Source organism: Triticum aestivum, chromosome 7A (genome assembly GCF_018294505.1).
Source record: "Triticum aestivum cultivar Chinese Spring chromosome 7A, IWGSC CS RefSeq v2.1, whole genome shotgun sequence".
In the NCBI taxonomy this organism is placed as follows: domain Eukaryota; kingdom Viridiplantae; phylum Streptophyta; class Magnoliopsida; order Poales; family Poaceae; genus Triticum; species Triticum aestivum.
The window spans coordinates 695,863,980-695,885,733 of record NC_057812.1 but is presented as its reverse complement, the minus strand read 5'-3'; the positions used below and the strand labels follow the sequence as shown (position 1 = coordinate 695,885,733).

The following is a 21,754-nucleotide window of genomic DNA, read 5'->3' as shown; positions in this document are numbered from 1 at the left end:
TACAAAAGCCATGGATATTAGAGCTAGCAAATATGCACACAAGCTGTTTAGTATTCACCAGAATGCTTTTATTAAGGGGAGACACATAGTGGATGGAATCCTATCTCTCCATGAAATTTTGCATTATACTTATTTCAGAAGGCAGGTGGGAGTGGTTTTGAAACTTGACTTTGAAAAAGCATATGACAAAGTCAATTGGGACTTTTTGCTTGACTGTCATAGGAAACGTGGGTTTAATTCTAAGTGGTGTGGGTGGGTCTCGCAAATACTGAAGAATGGCACAGTTAGTGTCAAGATCAATGATGAAGTGGGACCTTACATCCAAAGTGCTAAGGGGGTGAGGCAGGGGGATCCTCACTCTCCTTTCCTGTTTAATATTGCGGCTGATTGTCTGACCAAAATGGTACTTACAGCACAAAAAATGGCCTCATTAAAGGTTTAGCTGCTGATCTTATTGAGAATGGGGTTTGCATCCTGCAATACGCGGATGACACAGTATTTTGTTTTTGAGCATGATATTGACAAAGCTGTGAATATCAAGCTCTTGCTTTATCTCTTCGAACTTATGTCTGGGCTTAAGATCAATTTTGAGAAGAGTGAAATATTTAGTATCGGGGGGGATAATGATACTGATTTGGTGTATGCCAACATGTTTGGGTGTCAAGTGGGCACACTTCCCATGAAATATCTGGGAGTCCCTGTTACTTATTCTACCCTCAAGAATGCGGATCTAGATTTCCTTGACGGAAAAATGATCAAAAAACTTGATGCCTGGGTAGCATATGCAGCATCTTCTGGAGCTAGACTAACGTTGCTAGGGTCCAGTTTGGATGGAATTCCCTCTTTCCTCATGTCAATGTTCCTTTTTAATAAGACCTTTATTGAGAAGCTGGATAAACATCGCAGACGTTTCTTTTGGAGGAGGAAAAAAAGAAACATGGATACCATATGGTTAAGTGGACGAGGATATGTCGATCGAAAAGGATTGGGGGATTAGGGATTAAAGATCTTCATAAATAAAATATTGCCCTACTTGTTAAGTGGTGGTGGAAGTTAGAAACAAGTGATGGGCTATGGCAGCGTATTGTAAGAGCTAGATACTTCAGGAACAAAACAGTGGCTACCATTCGGAGCCGCTTTTCGGACTTTCCCTGCTGGAAAGCAATTATGAAGGTCAAGGATTCTTATATGGCAGGAAGAAAAGTTAAAATCGAAAGTGGAAACCTGGCTAGGGTCTGGTATGATCCGTGGGCTGAGAATATTGCGTTGAAAGATCACTTTCCTGATCTATTTGGTATTTGCCAGGAGCAGGAATGCACGGTTGCATCTTGGGCGACTAACAACTATGAGCTGGGCTTTAGACGTAGACTGGTTGGGGTGTTGGGTGAGCAGTGGGCTTGGATGGTTATGGAGGCTAAGAAACTGTCGTTGAATGACTCCCCAGATAGAATCTTGTGGGATTTTGATAGTAAAGGGAAGTTTACTACTAAATCCTTATATGTATGGTTGGAAAGAAATCTTTCAGGTCCTAACTATAGGATGGTATGGAAAGCACCTATTCCGCTAAAAATTAAGATTTTCCTTTGGCAGCTGTTTCAGAACGCAGTTCTCACTCGTGATAATATGCGCATTAGAAACTGGCCTGGAAATCCTGTGTGCTCCTTCTGTAATGAAGTCGAGACAGCAAATCATTTGTTCTTTACCTGGTCGCTTGCTCGGTCGGTTTAGGGGGTGTTGGGCATGACGGCCGGGGTTTCATGTTGCCCTCGCTCTCTGCGGCAAAGCTTAACTTGGCTTTATAAGTTCTTTCCGGATGGGAAACAGTTTTACATGATGATTATTGCTGCAATATGCTGGGGGATTTGGACCCTCCGCAATAAAGTCACATTTGATAATCATATTGTTCGTTCTCCTCTTGAGGCTGTTTTCACTGCATGCTCGTTTTTGCTGTACTGGGCAGGTTTGCTAAAGGAAGAAGAAAGGGCGAAGCTCCAGGCTGGAGTGAAGAGGTTGGCTCACGCGGCTGCTGCGCTGGCGGACAGGTCCCTCCCTCGAGGCAGATCCCTTTTGGGTGACAGAGAAGGGATCCAGATTGGTTAGCAGTGCTCAGCGCTCGGTCCTTTTGCTTGCCGCCTCCCACTGGGGTTTGATGCCCGCTGGTTTTATGTCTTCTGGTTACGGTTAGCCTAGTCGCAGATGTTGTTTAACTTGCCTCATCCTGGGATTTCCTCTCCTGTCGTTTTTGGGCTGCGGTTTGTGAGTGTCATCAGGTTTTCGTCCCATGGCGGGTGGTCCGTTTCAGGATCATCCTGCGGTGGGTTTCCTGATGGTGCGCCAGCTCGCTCTCCCCTTTCAGCTTCATTTGATCTCAAAAAGCTTATATCTTTCATCCTGTTAGTTGTAGTGGTTTGGGCACTAAGAACATCTGGATACAGACTGATGTATTTTCGTTGATTGCGAAATTAATGGAAAGGGGTTGAGAGCCCGGTTGGAAAAAAAATGGAATCATGGTGCACTTTACTGTACGCCGGGACTTTTGGACGAAAAGCATGGGCGTTGACAGGACCCGGCGCGTACTTAGGTCTATTTCTACTACCTGGGATCCACCGGCCGGCCGTCCCGACTGGCTACCGGCCGCCGGTGCTCATGGGCATGGCACGGCCACAGTCACTTTACTGTGGGCACTGCCGTTTTTATGGCGCGAAAGCACCACCACCACCCCCGGCATGGCTGGCTGGCTGGCTGGCTAACCGGTAACCACCAACGCGTCCAGTATTACCAACGCCAACACCAAACGGGAAGGCTGTCGTTGAATTCTTCTCCTCTTCTTCATCTCTCGCGTCTTCTATAAGTAGCGAGGCGCCGGCCGGTATCCAGACCCAGAGCAGAACACAGTTGCGTCGGAGGAGAGAGCAGAGCACGCGAGAGACATCGAACCCGCCACTGAAAAGAGTCTCTTCCTCTCCATCCTCCTCGTCTCCGGCCGGCTGCGGCGGCGGCCATGGGCGCTCCTCTGTCCTCCTGGCCGTGGGCGGGCCTAGGCGCATACAAGGCAAGCTCTTCCTTATTCGTCCCGGCGCCATTGATTCGAGACATGTATGTAGACACGCGTGCTGACCTTGTTCTGTCGACCTTGATGTTGCAGTACGTGCTGTACGGGCCGCTGGTGGCGCAGGTGGCGCAGGCGTGGCGGGAGCAGGGCGGCGCGCCGACGGACTCGTGGTGCCTCCACCTGCTCCTGCTGCTGGCGCTCCGGTCGCTGACGCACCAGCTCTGGTTCTCCTACGCCAACATGCTCTTCTTCACCCGCCGCCGCCGCGTCGTCCCGGACGGCGTCGACTTCCGGCAGATCGACGCCGAGTGGGACTGGTGCGTACTCACTCCTACCGCTCGCCCATGCACGCACGCGCGCTCGCTCGCTCCACCAATGGCCATGGCCGGCCGCCGGCTTTTTCCAACCTACCCACCTACCTACGCAGTTTGACTTCACTGTTCGTGTTCATGCCACGCACCGTACGGACTAACTGTGAGCTGCACACGCCATTAATCACCTGCACAGTCACGCGCCACTACAGCTTGTGGATAGCCTCGACATCCGCTTCGGATTGGTTCGATTTGGCCAAGTTGGTTTCGTCTCCTATATGCGATTTAATCCCCGTACCGTAACCATGGGGAAGAGAAGAGGGATCTCGCCTGTGCCGTTCCTTTCGGGCATGATGAGCTCTGGTCAGCTCTGGCCGGCGGTGACCACGAGCTAGCACGCACGCACGCCCGCGGCGCTCTTCGAGGGCACGCCACGCACGGCACTTGGCAGTGAATGCCGCAGTAATTGAATCCGGATTTGGGTGTCTGTTGGTCGACGGCCGAAGCAGGCGCAGCACCCCTCTCGGCATGAGATGAGCCGCGGCGAGGCAAGCAACTGCCCAGACGCATTCAAAGTGCATGATGGCCGGGGCCAGAGAGATCGCTTTCCTTTCTCCAATTATTTTGGAGCTGGCTGTAGGACACGAGACAGCGAAACACGGCGAGAGTAATTTTGAGCTGACGTTTTTACTGTCTTGGCTGCGCAGGGATAACATGGTGATCATGCAGACGCTGCTGGGGGCCATGGCGATCAGCAGCCCGGTGTTCCCGGCGGTGAGCGAGCTCCGGGCCTGGGACCCGCGGGGGTGGGCGGTGGCGCTGCTGCTGCACGTCGCCGTCTCGGAGCCCGGGTTCCGGTGGGCCCACCGGGCGCTCCACCGGGCCCCGCTCTTCAGCCGGTACCACTCCAAGCACCACTCGTCGCCGGTCACCCAGCCCCTCACCTGTACGTACACCTTGCTGTAGCACGGCAACAACTCTGACTCCAGCAATTCCCTTGCAATAATGCTGAGTTTATGAGAATTCTAGCACTGCTAACTGCATGGCTAACCACCACTTGACTTTGTCCCTACGTGCAGCCGCGTACGGCACGCCGCTGGAGAGCCTGGTCCTGACGCTGGCCATGGCGGCGCCGCTCGCCGGCGCGTTCATGGCCGGCGCCGGGTCCGTGAGCCTCGTCTACGGCCACGTCTTGGCCTTCGACTACCTCCGCTGCATGGGGTACAGCAACGTGGAGGTCATCTCCCACAGGGCCTTCCGGGCCTTCCCCCTCCTCCGCTACCTCATCTACACCCCAACGTGAGTGAGCCGTTCTATCCATCTTCATGGGTGCCATGATCTGTTATTGTCAGAGAATTGAACAGTAATTGCCCATCCGTAATAATCTACTTGACGCGGGTCATTTCCTGGAATCGGCGCCAATCAAGCATGCTTAGTTAGATACCGACGAAAAAAATTAACTGACATCGGCATCACGTTGATGCTCGCGGGATAGGAAGCATGATGATTCTTGTAATCCCTGAGGAAGGTGGTGGTGGGGTGTCAATGTCGCGAAGCGCTTGCAGCTAGCAGTAACTGTCAATGGCGAGGGAGCAGGGGCATGTGTAGTGGATACGTACTTTTACTGATAGCGTGGGCATGGGCGTAAATGGAAGCTCCCGCCCAACCAACCCGAAAGGCGCCGCCCCGCGATGCCCGGAGCGGCGACGGCGACCCCTGCCGGTGCCCACCCCGACTGAATTGCGATCGGATCCCGGAGGAGCCACGGCACGCGGCCGTCGCCGTCGCTCGTGCCGCTTGCTAAATACAGATATATACATAGATTCGTTAGCACTACATCCACCAAACCGAACTGCATCTTGGTGTCCCTTGATGGTCTACCATTAGGTGGCTGCACCCTCTTGTCAGGTTAATTAGCGGGCACAGTGGGGTTACTGAGCGTCATGTCCCTTGTTGAGCTCTGACGGCTGACCAACCAGGGTCTGAGATCGAATTTGGATCCCTTTGATGTACCTGCAAGGGTAGTAAATTACACTTACGTGGATCTGTTGCCTCCTTCATCAGGTACCTGAGCCTGCACCACCAGGAGAAGGACTCCAACTTCTGCCTCTTCATGCCGCTCTTCGACCTCCTCGGCGGCACCGTGCACCCCAGGTCCTGGGAGCTCCAGAAGGAGGTCGACCAAGGTACACACAGACATGTCGACCACCATGGCACAAACCCATACAAGTTTCAGTAAAAACTCAGCAGTGAAATTTGATTGCAGGGAAGAACGACCGGGTGCCGGACTTCGTGTTCCTGGCGCACGTGGTGGACGTGGTGTCCTCCATGCACGTGCCGTTCGCGTTCCGGGCGTGCAGCTCGCAGCCGTGGACGACGCGGCTCGTGCTGCTCCCGCTCTGGCCCGTCGCCTTCTGCCTCATGGTGCTCCAGGTGCTCTGCTCCAAGACCTTCACCGTCAGCTTCTACTGCCTCCGCGGCGCGCTCCACCAGACCTGGACCATCCCGCGCTACAGCTTCCAGTACTTCATCCCGCCCATGAAGGACGGCATCAACCGCCAGATCGAGCTCGCCATCCTCAGGGCGGACCGGATGGGCGTCAAGGTGCTCAGCCTCGCCGCGCTCAACAAGAACGAGGCGCTCAACGGCGGCGGCACGCTCTTCGTCGACCGCCACCCCGACCTCAGGGTCCGGGTCGTGCACGGCAACACGCTCACCGCCGCCGTGATACTCCACGAGATCCCGGGGAGTGTCAAGGAGGTGTTCCTCACCGGCGCCACCTCCAAGCTCGGCCGGGCCATCGCGCTCTACCTCTGCCGGAAGAAGATCAGAGTCCTGGTACGTTTCGACGGTGATCAGATTGATCAATGGTGATCGGTACAAGCAGATTGCAGTGGACTCATGGCGTAAATTGCGCCGTTGTTGCAGATGCTGACGCTGTCGTCGGAGCGGTTCCTGAAGATCCAGAGGGAGGCGCCGGCGGAGTTCCAGCAGTACCTGGTGCAGGTCACCAAGTACCACGCCGCCAAGACCGTCAAGACGTGGCTGGTGGGGAAGTGGCTGTCGCCGAGGGAGCAGCGGTGGGCGCCGGCGGGCACGCACTTCCACCAGTTCGTGGTGCCGCCGGTGATCGAGTTCCGCCGGGACTGCACCTACGGCAAGCTGGCGGCCATGCGGCTGCCCAAGGACGTGCAGGGGCTCGGGTCGTGCGAGTACACGATGGAGCGCGGGGTGGTGCACGCGTGCCACGCCGGCGGGGTGGTGCACTGCCTGGAGGGGTGGGAGCACCACGAGGTGGGCGCCATCGACGTCGACCGGATCGACGTCGTCTGGAAGGCGGCGCTCAGGCACGGCCTCTCGCCGCCGTAATGCCCGCGCGGCCGGCGACGAGCCTCTGTATGTACGTGTGCGGTGGCCGGAATAACGCGCCGGCTGTTGGAGCGATATGCGTGTGTTGATACTTGATAAGTTGATGATAGTCTTGGATGGTCACGTGTTATGTAGTAATGTGTACGTAGTACGAATACCGCATGCAAGAGCGACGGGAGGCGGCGTGTTTGTTCCCCCGTGACACCACAAAGAAACAGTTTTGCTAGAACTCATCTAGATGAGATATAATTTGGTCTCATTCATCTTTTATAGCCATTGGATGTGATGCTATAAGATGCTATAAGATGCGTGTGTGCTGACGTGGATGTTATATGTTTTTATTTTCCAAGTGAATGAGACCAAATTATATCTTATTTAGATGAGTTCTAGGTACTCCCACAAAGAAATGTGATGGAAGATTGTTTCGACACAAAGAAATGTGGGACATTGTTTCATCGAAAAAGGCTTTCGTCCTATTTTATGTATAAAACAACAACAATCAATAAAGTCGATACAAACACATGCCACTCCAATACATGCACACTCTCAAGGCTATATACAGAGCACGGCTACACCATCCATATCGCAGATCCCCGTGTCGGCCCCCACAAAGCCGCCCGCCAGCCGCCACTGTTTCGACAGCGCCTGCTCGTGCCGGCCCTGCCTCGCGACTCGCGAGGGGGTGAGAAGGCCCCGCCGGTGCCAGCGCCGTCCGGGCTTCGCCCGGGCGTGCCCTCTAGCGGCGGTGAGAGAAGAAGGAAGGGAAAGGTGGTGAGACAGCCAGCGGCTAGGGTTCCTCCCTTACCGCCAGCGGGAGCGCCAGAGAAGGAAAAAGTTCATGTGACATCGTTCCGACACTCGCACTGGAGTGTGTTGATGTGTTTGTAAGTTGCATCTTTTGGACGCCCAATTCGAGCGTTTCTATCGGCTCTGGGCTGATTTAAGGGTAAGGTTCATGCGCTTGCGAGCCTGGCTGCTCGCTCTGGAGTAGTCCTGGCCATGGGCCGGGCCGGGCTTGGGTCGGGCCTTAAAAAGCCCATGACAGAAAACGAAGGCCCAGGCCCTACTTTTCAAGCCCACGCTCGTCCCATCTGGTAAAAAGCCCTGAAAAGCCCTTAGGGCTTAGGGCCGTGGGCCGGGCCTCTTTCTTAAAATGCTAATATGCCAAGCCCAAGCCCGTCCAGGCCTTACTGGTGGGCTCAAAACTCAGGCCCAAACCCGGCCCATGGGCAAGCCCATCGGGCCTAGGCCCTGGGTTTTAGGGCCGGGCCGGAGATGGCCAGGGCTACTCCGGAGTATAATGGTGCACACTGTAGCTAGCTGCTGCTGCTACGCGGCACGGGGTGTGGACGCAGGCAGCTCATGCATGGATCCATCGCAGCCGGCCACTGTTTCTGCATGCTGCTGCGCGCGGTCAGGAACTCAGGCTGGGGATACCCTGCATGCTGCATGCAGGTTGCAGAGGTCCCGTGCCGTGCATGCATATGCCCATTGCCGACAGGGTGGCACCCGGCCAATGAACGCCAAGGAAAGCCTGGCCGCAGTCTCGACCACGGACCTGCTGGTTCTCGTCCCATCCGGATCGCAATATCTTTGGCACTTCACACACATGCTCGTGATGCGCAGCCTCTGGTGTTTTCTCCATTCGTTCATTGGATTCGGTGTTGCTACACGCTAGCACAGGACCGTGACGCCCCACATGAGTGAACATCAAGAGGAGTACTACGTGTCTGCATTGCATCTCTCGCAATCCCTGTCCGTATGCCAAAGAGGAGCATCAAGACCGGCCGGCCGAGCGCGGGGCGACGGATCAACGGTCGAGGGGAAGCAGGTCGCCGCCCGTCGATCGTTGAGTAGTCGAGTCGCCGGCCGTCAGTGAATCATCGCCCGCGACCCACCTGCCGATCTCCCAACTGATACAACTTTTATACTCCCAGGCCAACCCACTTGCATGTTGCATGGCCGCCGGCCGGCCTCATCAATGGCCGGCCCGTGGACTGCGGACTGCACGACCGATGACCCAGACGCCACACGTAGCGCGTCGCCGATCCTACCACGCTATGTTAATGCACCGATCCCGTATGCTAGCTGATACCGTGACATCCGAGGTTAATGCACCGCTGACTGTACTGATCAGTGATCGCCAATCGTTGCATATGTAGAGTGTGTTTGTTTCCAGAAACTTATTGGTTTATGGACTTAAAAAAGTCCTTATAAGTCCCATCTAAACCAAACAAGCGGGACTTAAAGTGGGCATTTCGGACTTATGAAATAAGACTTTCAAGAAAGGATTTATAAGAACTTATAGTTATAATATGATCTTTTAGTGCATGTTAAGTCCCATGAACCAAACAGGTAAGGACTTTTTAGGAAATTGCACGGTCGGCCTCACATGCATGCGTGCATGCATGCTCGTTTCTGTGTATGCATTGCACGAGCGTGACTCCTATGCTATGCAGTGGATTTGTACCACCTTGCATGTGGTGCTACGATTTTTCATACGCGTACGCATAAATGCTGAGGGTGACAGGGGTATACGACGAGTATGGGCGAGGAACCGCGGCCAACGTCTTTGTGCCACGGATACGGAAAATTCGTTATTAGTGGAGTGCTCGATTAGGACCAGTATCAGTCTTTGTCTCCGTGGGTGAGTTTAATTAGGAACGAGTACTAATAATTAGTAGTACAAAGGAGTACTCATTACAAAGAGCAGCATGTATGCTGATCATTCGCTGTCTGTCACCGAGTGGTTTGTCGAGGTGGAGTGAGTACTAAGGCTGGTCATAGTGGGAGTAACTTATATTAATATCATGCATATGACACTAGTCTAAGTTATTATTTTCATAGTGTAAAGTAACATACTAGTAGCGTCATATGTAGCTTCATTTAAGGCCTCCTTTGGTTTAGAGGAATTTCATAGAAATTTTAGAGGATAGGATTCTTATAGAATTTTTTCCTTTAAAGCCCTTTGGTTCATAGGAATGGATTTTTATTCCTACATAGGATTGGTTCCTATCCTCCACATTTTATAGGAAAATAAAAAAGAGCCTAGACTCAATGGAGAAATTACTTTGGTGTCAACCAAATGACATATTGTTTCCTATTCCTACTCATAGGATTTGAAATACATGTCATCTCATTTCCTATAAGATTCTTATTCCTATGATAATTCTATCATATGAACCAAAAGAGGCCTAATGACTTGTAGACTCATCTTGTCTTGAAAAGCGTATGTTACAGTAACATATTATGTTACCACTTTTCATTAACTACATGCCATATAAGCAAAAATTTCTCAAAGTGCACTATGTTACTACCTAAGTTACTCCCATTATGACTAGCCTAATGGAAGTAGTCAGTCTGCGTGCCTCTGTCGTGTGATTAAGCAAGCCGAACTGCATGTAGGTGTACATCCTTTGATGATGTTTCATTACTTGACAGCCGTCTTGTCAGATTATTTAGGCTGGTCATAGTGGGGAGTAACTTAGACTAGTGTCATATGCATGACACTAGTCTAAGTTACTACCTTTATAATGCAAAGTAATATAATAGTAGTGTCATAGATGGCTTCATTTATTAGCTTATAGACTCATCTTGTCTTGAAAAGCGCTATGTTACAGTAACATATTATGTTACTACCTCACATTAAATACTTGCCACATAAGCAAAAATTTCTTGAAGTGCGCTATGTTACTAGCTAAGTTATTCCCACTATGACTAACCTTAGCGGGCAGGTAGCAGGTTAGCGGACGGAGGAGGGATTAGTTAATGTGCGTCACGTCCCTTCTGAGTCCTGACCATTATACTGACTAACCAACCGATGTTTTCGACCAAAATTAGTATGAGAAAAAGAGACCAAAATTTGTATGCGAGGACATGCCGCCAATAGCATCATCGCATAACTATAGTGACCATTCGCTGTCTCGGAGCGGTTCGTCGAGGTACGGTGGAGCGCGTACTGGAAGTCACTCTATGTGCCTGTCGTGACATTAACCAAACCGAACTGCATGTGGATAATACCTTGATGGTCCATAGTGGGGAGTAACAAGTGTCATACATATGACACTAGTCTATGTTACTATCTTTATAGTGGGGAGTAACATCAGGGCCGTTTTCAGAAATTCAGTGTCCGATGCGAAATGCAAAAATAAGTCCCTACAAATTGTAGAACATATGTTTTCTTAAAAAGTTATGAATGAATTCAAACACTCCATAAATTATAGGCTTACCAAGATAAAAGAAAAGACTGAACCCTGAATTTTAAACGAGTAACTAGCTTGGAAATCTTGGTGTGTGACAACTTGGTCAACTAGCCTAGTACTATATATCTTCTCTAAAAAAAAGGATTGATAAAACGATGCGTATGCACACAATATACTAGCTAATGCATTAACGACAAACCCTCGATTCCTGAGTGCTTTAAGAGGCATTAGCGGAGATACGAAGAGATATGTTGTCATGTGGGAAAGATTTGATGCCGTTGTTCCTCCTCTTGTTTGCATATAAGAGAAAGGAGCCGAGGGGAGGGCTCTTACACATTCCGCTCCTTTGCCTTCTTCTCTCTCACGCGTCTTGCTGCCATTGCCACTGCTCTGTTGCTGCTCCACTTCACATTCCATAGATCATGCACGCCTCCACCGCCAAAGCTCCCGGGGTAACCCAGCACCGTCCAATAAAGGGTGGCAAGGCCCCGGCACCGTGAAGAGCTCAGCCGGCAGCAAGTTGAAGAATCCATCACTGACCAAGGGCAAGTGGATACCCTCCAACACCTTCGAGACCATACTGCAACACCTAGTTAACACGGGGTACATCCAGCAGCCAGGAACCATGATTCCTCGCTCGTCGGTGATCGAGCTACCAGATGGAGGCCTCGCAGGATAGCCCATTGATACGTTCATTTTGCATCATGCTTTTATATCGATATTTATTGCATTATGGGCTGTTATTACACATTATGTCATAATACTTATGCCTATTCTCTCTTATTTTACAAGGTTTACATAAAGAGGGAGAATACCGGCAGCTGGGACTCTCGGCTGGAAAATGAGCAAATATTAGAGACCTATTCTGCACAGCTCCAAAAGTCCTGAAACTTCACGGAAGTCAATTTCAGAATATATAAAAAATACTGAGCGCAAGAAGTTCACCGGGGGGGCCACACCCTGCCCACGAGGGTGGGGGGCGCGCCCCCTACCTCGTGGCCCTCCGATGGCCATCTTCTTCTATATGAAGTCTTTCGATGAGGAAAAAAATCATAAGCCATCTTCTCGGACGAAACTCCGCCGCCACGAGGCGGAACCTTGGCGGAACCAATCTAGGGCTCTGGGGAGCTGTTCTGCTGGGGAAACTTCCCTCTGAGAGGGGAAATCATCGTCATCGTCATCACCAACGCTCCTCTCATCGGGAGAGGGCAATCTCCATCAACATCTTCATCAGCACCATCTCCTCTCAAAACCCTAGTTCATCTCTTGTATCCAATTCTTGTCTCTAAGTCCGGGATTGGTGCTAGTAGGTTGCTAGTAAAGTTAATTACTCCTTGTGGTTGATGCTAGTTGGTTTATTTGGTGGAATATCATATGTTCAGATTCTATATGCATATTAATACCCCTCTGATTATGAAGATGTTTATGCTTTGTGAGTAGTTACGTTTGTTCGTGAGGACATGAGAGAAGTCTTGCTATTAGTAGTCATGTGAATTCGATATCCGTTCGATATTTTGATGAGATGTATGTTGTCTCTCCTCTAGTGGTGTTATGTGAACGTCGACTACATGACACTTCACCATTAGTTGGGCCTAGAGGATGGCATTGGGAAGTAATAAGTAGATGATGAGTTGCTAGAGTGACAGAAGCTTAAACCCTAGTTTATGTGTTGCTTCGTAAGGGGCTAATTTGGATCCATATGTTTCATGCTATGGTTAGGTTTACCTTAATACTTTTGTTGTAGTTGCGGATGCTTGCAATAGAGGTTAATCATAAGTGGGACTTGTCCAAGTAAGGACAATACCCAAGCACCGGTCCACCCACATATGAGATTATCAAAGTACCTAACGCGAATCATATGAGCGTGATGAAAACTAGCTTGACGATATTCCCATGTGTCCTCGGGAGCGCTTTTCTCTATATAAGAGTTTGTCCAGGCTTGTCCTTTGCTACAAAAAGGATTGGGCCACCTTACTGCACTTTATTTACTTTTGTTACTTATTGCTCGTTACAAATTATCCTATCACAAAACTATCTGTTACCACTTATTTCAGTACTTGTAGAGAATACCTTGCTGGAAACCGCTTATCATTTCCTTCTGCTCCTCGTTGGGTTCGACACTCTTACTTCTTGAAAGGACTACGATAGATCCCCTATACTTGTGGGTCATCAAGACTCTTTTCTGGCGCCGTTGCCGGGGAGTGAAGCGCTTTTGGTAGGTGGGATTTGGTAAGGAAAAATTTATATAGTGTGCTGAAATTTACTGTCACTTGTTACTATGGAAAGTAATCCTCTGAGGGGCTTGTTCGGGGTATCTTCACCCCGACCAGTAGAGCAAAGAGTTGCTCCTCAACCAACTGAACCTACTGAAAGTGAAAATGTCCGCTTTGAAATTCCTTCGGGTATGATAGAAAAACTGCTAGCTAATCCTTTCGTAGGAGATGGAACAAAGCATCCTGATGAGCACTTAATATATGTGGATGAAGTTTGTGGACTATTTAAGCTTGCAGGTGTACCCGGAGATGTTGTTAATAAGAAGGTCTTCCCTTTATCTTTGAAGGGAGATGCATCGACATGGTATAGGCTATGTGATGATATGGGGTCTTGGAATTACAAACGATTGAAATTGGAATTTCATCAGAAGTTTTATCCTATGCATCTTGTTCATCGTGATCGCAATTATATATATAATTTTTGGCCTCGCAAAGGAGAATGCATCGCTCAAGCTTGGGGGAGGCTTAAATCAATGTTATATTCATGCCCCAATCATGAGCTCTCAAGAGAGATGATTATTCAAAATTTATATGCTCGGCTTTCTGATAATAATCACACCATGCTCGATACTTCTTGTGTTGGCTCTTTTATGATAAAGATTATTGAATTCAAATGGGATTTATTGGAAAGAATTAAACGCAACTCTGAAGATTGGGACCTCGACGAAGGTAAGGAATCAGGTATGACACCTAAGCTTGATTGTGTTAAATCTTTTATGGATACCGATGTTTTCCGTAAATTTAGCACTAAATATGGACTTGACTCTGAGATAGTAGCTTCTTTCTATGAATCTTTTGCTACTTATGTTGATCTCCCCAAGGAGAAGTGGTTTAAATATCATCCTCCCATAGAAGTAAAAGTAGCTGCACCTATTAAAGTTGAAGAAAAGATTGTCACTTATAATGATCCTATTGTTCCTACTGCTTATGTTGAGAAACCACCTTTCCCTGTTAGGATAAAGGATCATGCTAAAGCTTCAACTGTGGTTCGTAAAAGCAATATTAAAGCATATACACCTCCTGAGCAAGTTAAAGTTGAACCTAATATTGCTATTGTTAAAGATCTCTTGTCTGATAATATTGATGGGCATGTTATTTACTTGTGTGATGAAACTGCTAGAATTGCTAAACCTTGTGCTAAAGATAAACCTAAACCCATGGTAGGCATGTCTGTTATTTCTGTTAAAATATGAGATCATTGTTATCATGGCTTATGTGATATGGGTGCCAGTGCTAGTGCAATACCTATTAGCCTTTATAGAGAAATTATGCATGATATTGCACCTGTTGAGTTAGAAGATATTGATGTCACAATTAAACTTGCCAATAGAGATACTATTTCACCAATGGGAATTGTTAGAGATGTTGAAGTCTTGTGTGGGAAAACTAAATATCCTGCTGATTTTCTTGTTCTTGGTTCCCCACAAGATAGCTTTTGTCCCATTATATTTGGTAGACCCTTCTTGAACACTGTTAATGCTACCATAGATTGCAAAAGGGATGTTGTTACTATCGGTTTAGATGATATGACTCATGAATTTAATTTCTCTAAATTTAGTAGACAACACCGTGAAGAAGAATTGCCTAGTAAGGATGAAATTATTGGTCTTGCTTCTATTGCCGTACCTCCTAGTGATCCTTTAGAACAATATTTGCTAAACCATGAAAATGATATGTTTATGAATGAAAGAAGGGAAATAGATGAAGTATTCTTTAAACAGGAACCTATTCTGAAAAACAATTTACCTGTTGAAAGCCTAGGGGATCCTCCTCCCCCCAAGGGTGACCCCGTGTTTGAGCTTAAACCGTTGCCTGATACTCTTAAATATGCTTATCTTGATGAGAAAAAGATATATCCTATTATTATTAGTGCTAACCTTTCAGAGCATGAGGAAGAGAGATTATTGAAAACTCTGAAGAAGCACCGTGCTGCTATTGGGTATACTCTTGATGATCTTAAGGGCATGAGTCCCACTCTATGTCAACATAAAATAAATTTGGAAGAAGATGCTAAACTAGTTCGTGATCATCAACGACGGCTGAATCCTAAAATGAAAGAAGTGGTAAGAAAGGAAATACTAAAGCTCCTTGAGGTAGGTATAATTTATCCCGTTGCTGATAGTCAGTGGGTAAGTCCTGTCCATTGTGTCCCCAAGAAGGGAGGTATTACTGTTGTTCCTAATGATAAAGATGAATTGATCCTTCAAAGAATTATTACAGGTTATAGGATGGTAACTGATTTCCGCAAATTAAATAAGGCTACTAAAAAGCATCATTACCCCTTACCTTTTATCGATCAAATGCTAGAAAGATTATCCAAACATACACATTTTTGCTTTCTAGATGGTTATTCTGGTTTCTCTCAAATACCTGTGTCGACCAAAGATCAATCAAAGACTACTTTTACTTGCCCTTTTGGTACTTTTGCTTATAGACGTATGCCTTTTGGTTTATGTAATGCACCTGCTACCTTTCAAAGATGCATGATGGCTATATTCTCTGACTTTTGTGAAAAGATGTGTGAGGCCTTCATGGATGATTTCTCCGTCTATGGATCTTCTTTTGATGACTGCTTAAGCAACCTTGATCGAGTTTTGCAGAGATGTGAAAAAACTAATCTTGTCTTGAATTGGGAAAAGTGCAACTTTATGGTTAATGAAGGTATTGTCCTGGGGCATAAAGTTTCTGAAAGAGGTATTGAGGTTGATAAAGCCAAGGTTGATGCTATTGAAAAGATGCCATGTCCCAAGGACATTAAAGGTATAAGAAGTTTCCTTGGTCACGCCGGATTTTATAGGAGGTTCATTAAGGACTTCTTAAAAATCTCTCGGCCTCTGACTAATTTATTACAAAAAGATATACCATTTGTCTTTGATGATGATTGTGTAGAAGCATTTGAAGTACTTAAGAAAGCATTAATCTCTGCACCTATTGTTCAGCCACCTGATTGGAATTTACCCTTTGAAATTATGTGTGATGCTAGTGATTATGCTGTAGGTGTTATTCTAGGGCAAAGAGTTGATAAGAAATTAAATGTTATTCAATATGCTAGTAAAACTCTAGACAATGCTCAAAGAAATTATGCTACTACTGAAAAAGAATTCTTAGCAGTTGTATTTGCTTGTGATAAGTTCACACCTTATATTGTTGATTCTAAAGTAACTATTCACACTAATCATGCTGCTATTAAATATCTTATGGAAAAGAAAGATGCTAAATCTAGACTTATTAGATGGGTTCTCTTGCTACAAGAATTTGACTTACATATTGTTGATAAAAAGGGAGCTGAGAACCCCGTTGCAGACAACTTGTCTAGGTTAGAAAATATGTTTGATGACCCACTACCTATTGATGATAGCTTTCCTGATGAGCAATTAAATGTCATAAATAATTCTCATACTGCTCCACGGTATGCTGATTATGCTAATTACATTGTTGCTAAATTCATACCACCTAGTTTCACATACCAGCAAAAGAAAAAGTTCTTCTATGATTTGAGGCATTACTTTTGGGATGACCCGCATCTTTATAAAGAAGGAGTAGATGGTGTTATTAGACGTTGTGTACCTGAGCATGAACAGGAACAGATCCTACGCAAGTGTCACTCCGAAGCTTATGGGGGGCACCATGCTGGAGATAGAACTGCACATAAGGTATTGCAATCTGGTTTTTATTGGCCTACTCTCTTCAAGGATGCCCGTAAGTTTGTCTTATCTTGTGATGAATGTCAAAGAATTGGTAATATTAGTAGACGTCAGGAAATGCCTATGAATTATTCACTTGTTATTGAACCATTTGATGTTTGGGGCTTTGACTATATGGTGCCTTTTCCTTCCTCTAATGGATATACACATATTTTAGTTGTTGTTGATTACGTTACTAAGTGGGTAGAAACTATTCCAACTAGTAGTGTTGATCATAACACCTCTATTAAGATGCTTAAAGAAGTTATTTTTCCAAGATTTGGAGTCCCTAGATATTTAATGACTGATGGTGGTTCACATTTTATTCATGGCGCTTTCTGTAAAATGCTTGCTAAGTATGATGTTAATCATAGAATTGCGTCCCCTTATCACCCACAGTCTAGTGGTCAAGTAGAATTGAGTAATAGAGAGCTCAAATTAATTTTGCAAAAGACTGTTAATAGATCTAGAAAGAATTGGCCCAAGAAACTTGATGATGCATTATGGGCCTATAAAACTGCATATAAAAATCCTATGGGTATGTCTCCGTGTAAAATGGTTTATGGAAAAGCATGTCACTTACCTCTTGAGCTAGAACATAAGGCATATTGGGCCATTAAAGAGCTCAATTATAATTTTAAACTTGCCGGTGAGAAGAGGTTATTTGATATTAGCTCACTCGATGAATGGAGAACCCAAGCCTACGAAAATGCCAAGTTGTTCAAAGAAAAAGTTAAAAGATGGCATGATAAAAGGATACAAAAACGTGAGTTTAACGTAGGTGATTATGTATTGCTATACAACTCTCGTTTAAGATTTTTTGCAAGAAACTTCTCTCTAAACGGGAAGGTCCTTACGTTATCGAGGAGGTCTATCGTTCCGGTGCCATAAAAATCAACAACTTCGAAGGCACAAATCCGAAGGTGGTGAACGGTCAAAGAATCAAACATTATATCTCGGGTAATCCCATAAATGTTGAAACCAATGTTATTGAAACCGTAACCCCGGAGGAATACATAAGGGACACTTTCTGGAACGTTTCAGACTCCGAAAAGGAATATGTATGTGGTACGGTAAGTAAACCGACTCCAAAACAGTTTTTAAGGCAATATTTCTCCGTTTTGAAATATTTAGAAAAATAAAAAATAAGTAGCAGTCTGGAAGGACACGAGGGCTCCACGAGGGTGGAGGGCGCGCCCTACCCCCTGGGCACGCCCCCCTACCTCATGGGCACCTCGTGTGCTCTCTGGACTCCGTTTTCGTACACGTTACGTATTTTGATCGGTAAAAATTCATTATATATTCTCCTAGGGATTTTGACTCCCGTATCACACAAAAATCTTCTGTTTTTGTTTCGAGCTGTTTTTCTGACAGATCCAGGTCGTCATGTCGTCTTCAAGTGCCCCCAAGGACCAGTTCTTCGAGAAGGCCATCAACCCCTACCTCGCAGAAGTGCTGCAATACCCTCAAACCATTGAGATGCGTGAGGGGTTGTTGCACATCCGTGATGCTGAGGGACCAAGGAAGACCGGAAGCACGGAGGCAAGGCTCGAGGCACTGGAGCAAGAAGTTTTCAAGTGTCAGGAGATGGTGGAGCGTGGACTCGATTCCAATCACATTATGATCACAGAGTTCACCAACAACCACAAGTTGGACGTAAAAGACATTGGGGAGGCCATATTCAAGCTTCATGAGAAAAACAAACACCTACGACCTGCAAAATCAAAACTGTGAGTATGAATATAGATTCAAGAGGATGAGTTTGGCTGCAGATTTGAGGTTTCAGGAGACTCGATCATCCTTCTATGATGGTGAGCCTATGCCTTGGAAGAAGGACGACAAGCCTACGCCATCAACAAAATCATCACCGTCTCCACCAACAAAGAAGAATTGAGTATCTGGTATGGGCACTCCCCTTGGCAACTGCCAAGCTTGGGGGAGTGCCCCGGTATCGTATCATCATCACTTTTACCTTCACCATTTTTCTTAGTTCGATCCTTTTGGTAATATCTTGATCTAGTAGAATAAAAGTTTTTAGTATGATCTACTTGTGAGTTTTTCTTTATAATCCTTCTATGTAATCGAGTCCGTGAGCTATATACAATAAAGATTAGTGTTGAGTCAAGTGCTTGATTCTTTTGCCATGATCTTAAGTGAATAAAAGAAAAGAGGAAGAAATAAAAAGAAGCAAAGGGATCATATGGATCTTATGGAGCGTAATGAGCTCACATAGAAAAAGTATGTTGAATAAAAGTTGTTGAGAGTTGACAAACATAGTTTTGGTCATCGTTGCAATTAATAGGAAGTAATAAAGAAAGAGAGGTCTTCACATATAGATATACTATCTTGGACATCTTTTATGATTGTGAGCACTCATTAAAATATGACATGCTAAAGAGTTGACGTTGGACAAGGAAGACAACGTAATGGATTATGTTTTCTTACATCTGAGATAAATTATATTGTCATGGATCGTCTAACGTGGTTGAGCTTGCCTTTCCCCCTCATGCTAGCCAAAATTCATCGCACCAAGTAGAGGTACTACTTGTGCTTCCAAATACCCTTAAACCAGTTTTGCCATGAGAGTCCACTATACCTACCTATGGATTGAGTAAGATCCTCCAAGTAAGTTGTCATCGGTGCAAGCAATAAAAATTTCTCTGTAAATATGTATGACTTATTAGTGTGGGAGAAATAAGCTTTATACGATCATGTGATATGGAAGAAATAAAAGCAACAGACTGCATAATAAAGGTCCATATTACAAGTGGCAATATAAAGTGACGTTCTTTCGCATTAAGATTTTGTGTATCCAACTATAAAAGCGCATGACAACCTTTGCTTCCCTCTGCGAAGGGCCTATCTTTTACTTTTATCTCCTACCCTGCATAAGAGTCATGGTGATCTTCACCTTTCCTTTTTATATTTTATCCTTTGGCAAGCACAGTATGTTGGAAAGATCCTGGTATATATGACTAATTGGATGTGAGTTTTCATGAACTATTATTGTTGACATTACCCTTGAGGTAAAACGTTGGGAGGGAAAACTATAAGCCCCTATCTTTCTCTGTGTCTGATCAAAACTCCATACCCATAAGTATTGTGTGAGTGTCAGCAATTCTGAAATACTATATGATAGTTGAGTATGTGGACTTGCTGAAAAGCTCTTATATGTTGACTCTTTCCTATGTTATGATAAATTTCAATTGCTCCAATGACTGAGATTATAGTTTGTTAGTTTTCAATGAAGTTTATGATTCATACTTGAAATTGTGATTGAAATTATTACTCTAGCATGAGAAATCATATGACAAGAATTATATAAGTTGTTGTTCTAAGAATGATCATGATGCCCTCATGTCCGTATTTTACTTTTATCGACACCTCTATCTCTAAACATGTGGACATATTTTTTGATTTCGGCTTTCGCTTGAGGACAAGCGAGGTCTAAGCTTGGGGGAGTTGATACGTCCATTTTGCATCATGCTTTTATATCGATATTTATTGCATTATGGACTGTTATTACACATTTATGTCACAATACTTATGCATATTATCTCTTATTTTACAAGGTTTATATAAAGAGGGAGAATGCCGGCAGCTGGGATTCTGGGCTGGAAAAAGAGCAAATATTAGAGACCTATTCTGCACAGCTCCAAAAGTCCTGAAACTTCACGGAAGTCAATTTCAGAATATATAAAAAATACTGAGCGCAAGAAGTTCACCAGGGGAGCCACACCCTGCCCACGAGGGTGGGGGCGCGCCCTACCCCCCTGGGCACGCCCCCCTACCTCGTGGGCCCCCTGGTGGCCCTCTGATGGCCATCTTGTGCTATATGAAGTCTTTCGATGAGGAAAAAATCATAAGCCATCTTCTCGGACGAAACTCCGCCGCCACGAGGCAGAACCTTGGCGGAACCAATTTAGGGCTCTGGCGGAGCTGTTCTACCGGGGAAACTTCCCTCCGGGAGGGGGAAATCATCGCCATCGTCATCACCAATGCTCCTCTCATCAGGAGAGGGCAATCTCCATCAACATCTTCATCGGCACCATCTCCTCTCAAAACCCTAGTTCATCTCTTGTATCCAATTCTTGTCTCCAAGTCCGGGATTGGCGCTAGTAGGTTGCTAGTAGTGTTAATTACTACTTGTAGTTGATGCTAGTTGGTTTATTTGGTGGAATATCATATGTTCAGATCCTATATGCATATTAATACCCCTCTGATTATGAACATGTTTATGCTTTGTGAGTAGTTACGTTTGTTCCTGAGGACATGGGAGAAGTCTTGCTATTAGTAGTCATGTGAATTCGATATTCGTTCGATATTTTGATGAGATGTATGTTGTCTCTCCTCTAGTGGTGTTATGTGAATGTCGACTACATGACACTTCACCATTAGTTGGGCCTAGAGGAAGGCATTGGGAAGTAATAAGTAGATGATGGGTTGCTAAATTGAGAGAAGCTTAACCCCTAGTTTATGCGTTGCTTCGTAAGGGGCTGATTTGGATCCATATGTTTCATGCTATGGTTAGGTTTACCTTAATACTTCTGTTGTAGTTGCGGATGCTTGCAATAGAGGTTAATCATAAGTGGGATGCTTGTCCAAGTAAGGACAGTACCCAAGCACCGGTCCACCCACATATCAGATTATCAAAGTACCAAACGCGAATCATATGAGCATGATGAAAACTAGCTTGACGATATTCCCATGTGTCCTCGGGAGCGCTTTTCTCTATATAAGAGTTTGTCCAGGATTGTCCTTTGCTACAAAAAAGATTGGGCCACCTTGCTATACTTTATTTACTTTTGTTACTTGTTGCTCGTTATAAATTATCCTATCACAAAACTATCTGTTACCACTTATT

The 21,754-nt window shown here is 46.0% G+C and overlaps 1 protein-coding gene across 1 annotated transcript; it reads left to right on the top strand.

Annotated features, from left to right (window-relative positions):
* The first annotated feature begins 2,699 nt into the window (after positions 1-2,699).
* LOC123149424 (very-long-chain aldehyde decarbonylase GL1-3) lies at positions 2,700-7,033 on the top strand. Its single transcript, XM_044569082.1, has 7 exons — positions 2,700-3,052; positions 3,146-3,369; positions 4,071-4,309; positions 4,443-4,662; positions 5,428-5,549; positions 5,630-6,201; positions 6,292-7,033. Exons 1-7 carry the CDS (start codon positions 3,002-3,004, stop codon positions 6,730-6,732), a joined length of 1,869 nt encoding a protein of 622 aa, XP_044425017.1. The 5' UTR covers positions 2,700-3,001; the 3' UTR covers positions 6,733-7,033.
* The last annotated feature ends 14,721 nt before the right edge of the window (positions 7,034-21,754 follow it).

Coding starts and splice junctions, on each gene's coding strand:
- LOC123149424 (XM_044569082.1), top strand. CDS start 3,002: ATGGGCGCTCCTCTGTCCTCCTGGCCGTGGGCGGGCCTAGGCGCATAC. Junction 3,053..3,145: donor CGGGCCTAGGCGCATACAAG/GCAAGCTCTTCC, acceptor TTGATGTTGCAG/TACGTGCTGTACGGGCCGCT. Junction 5,550..5,629: donor CCAGAAGGAGGTCGACCAAG/GTACACACAGAC, acceptor ATTTGATTGCAG/GGAAGAACGACCGGGTGCCG.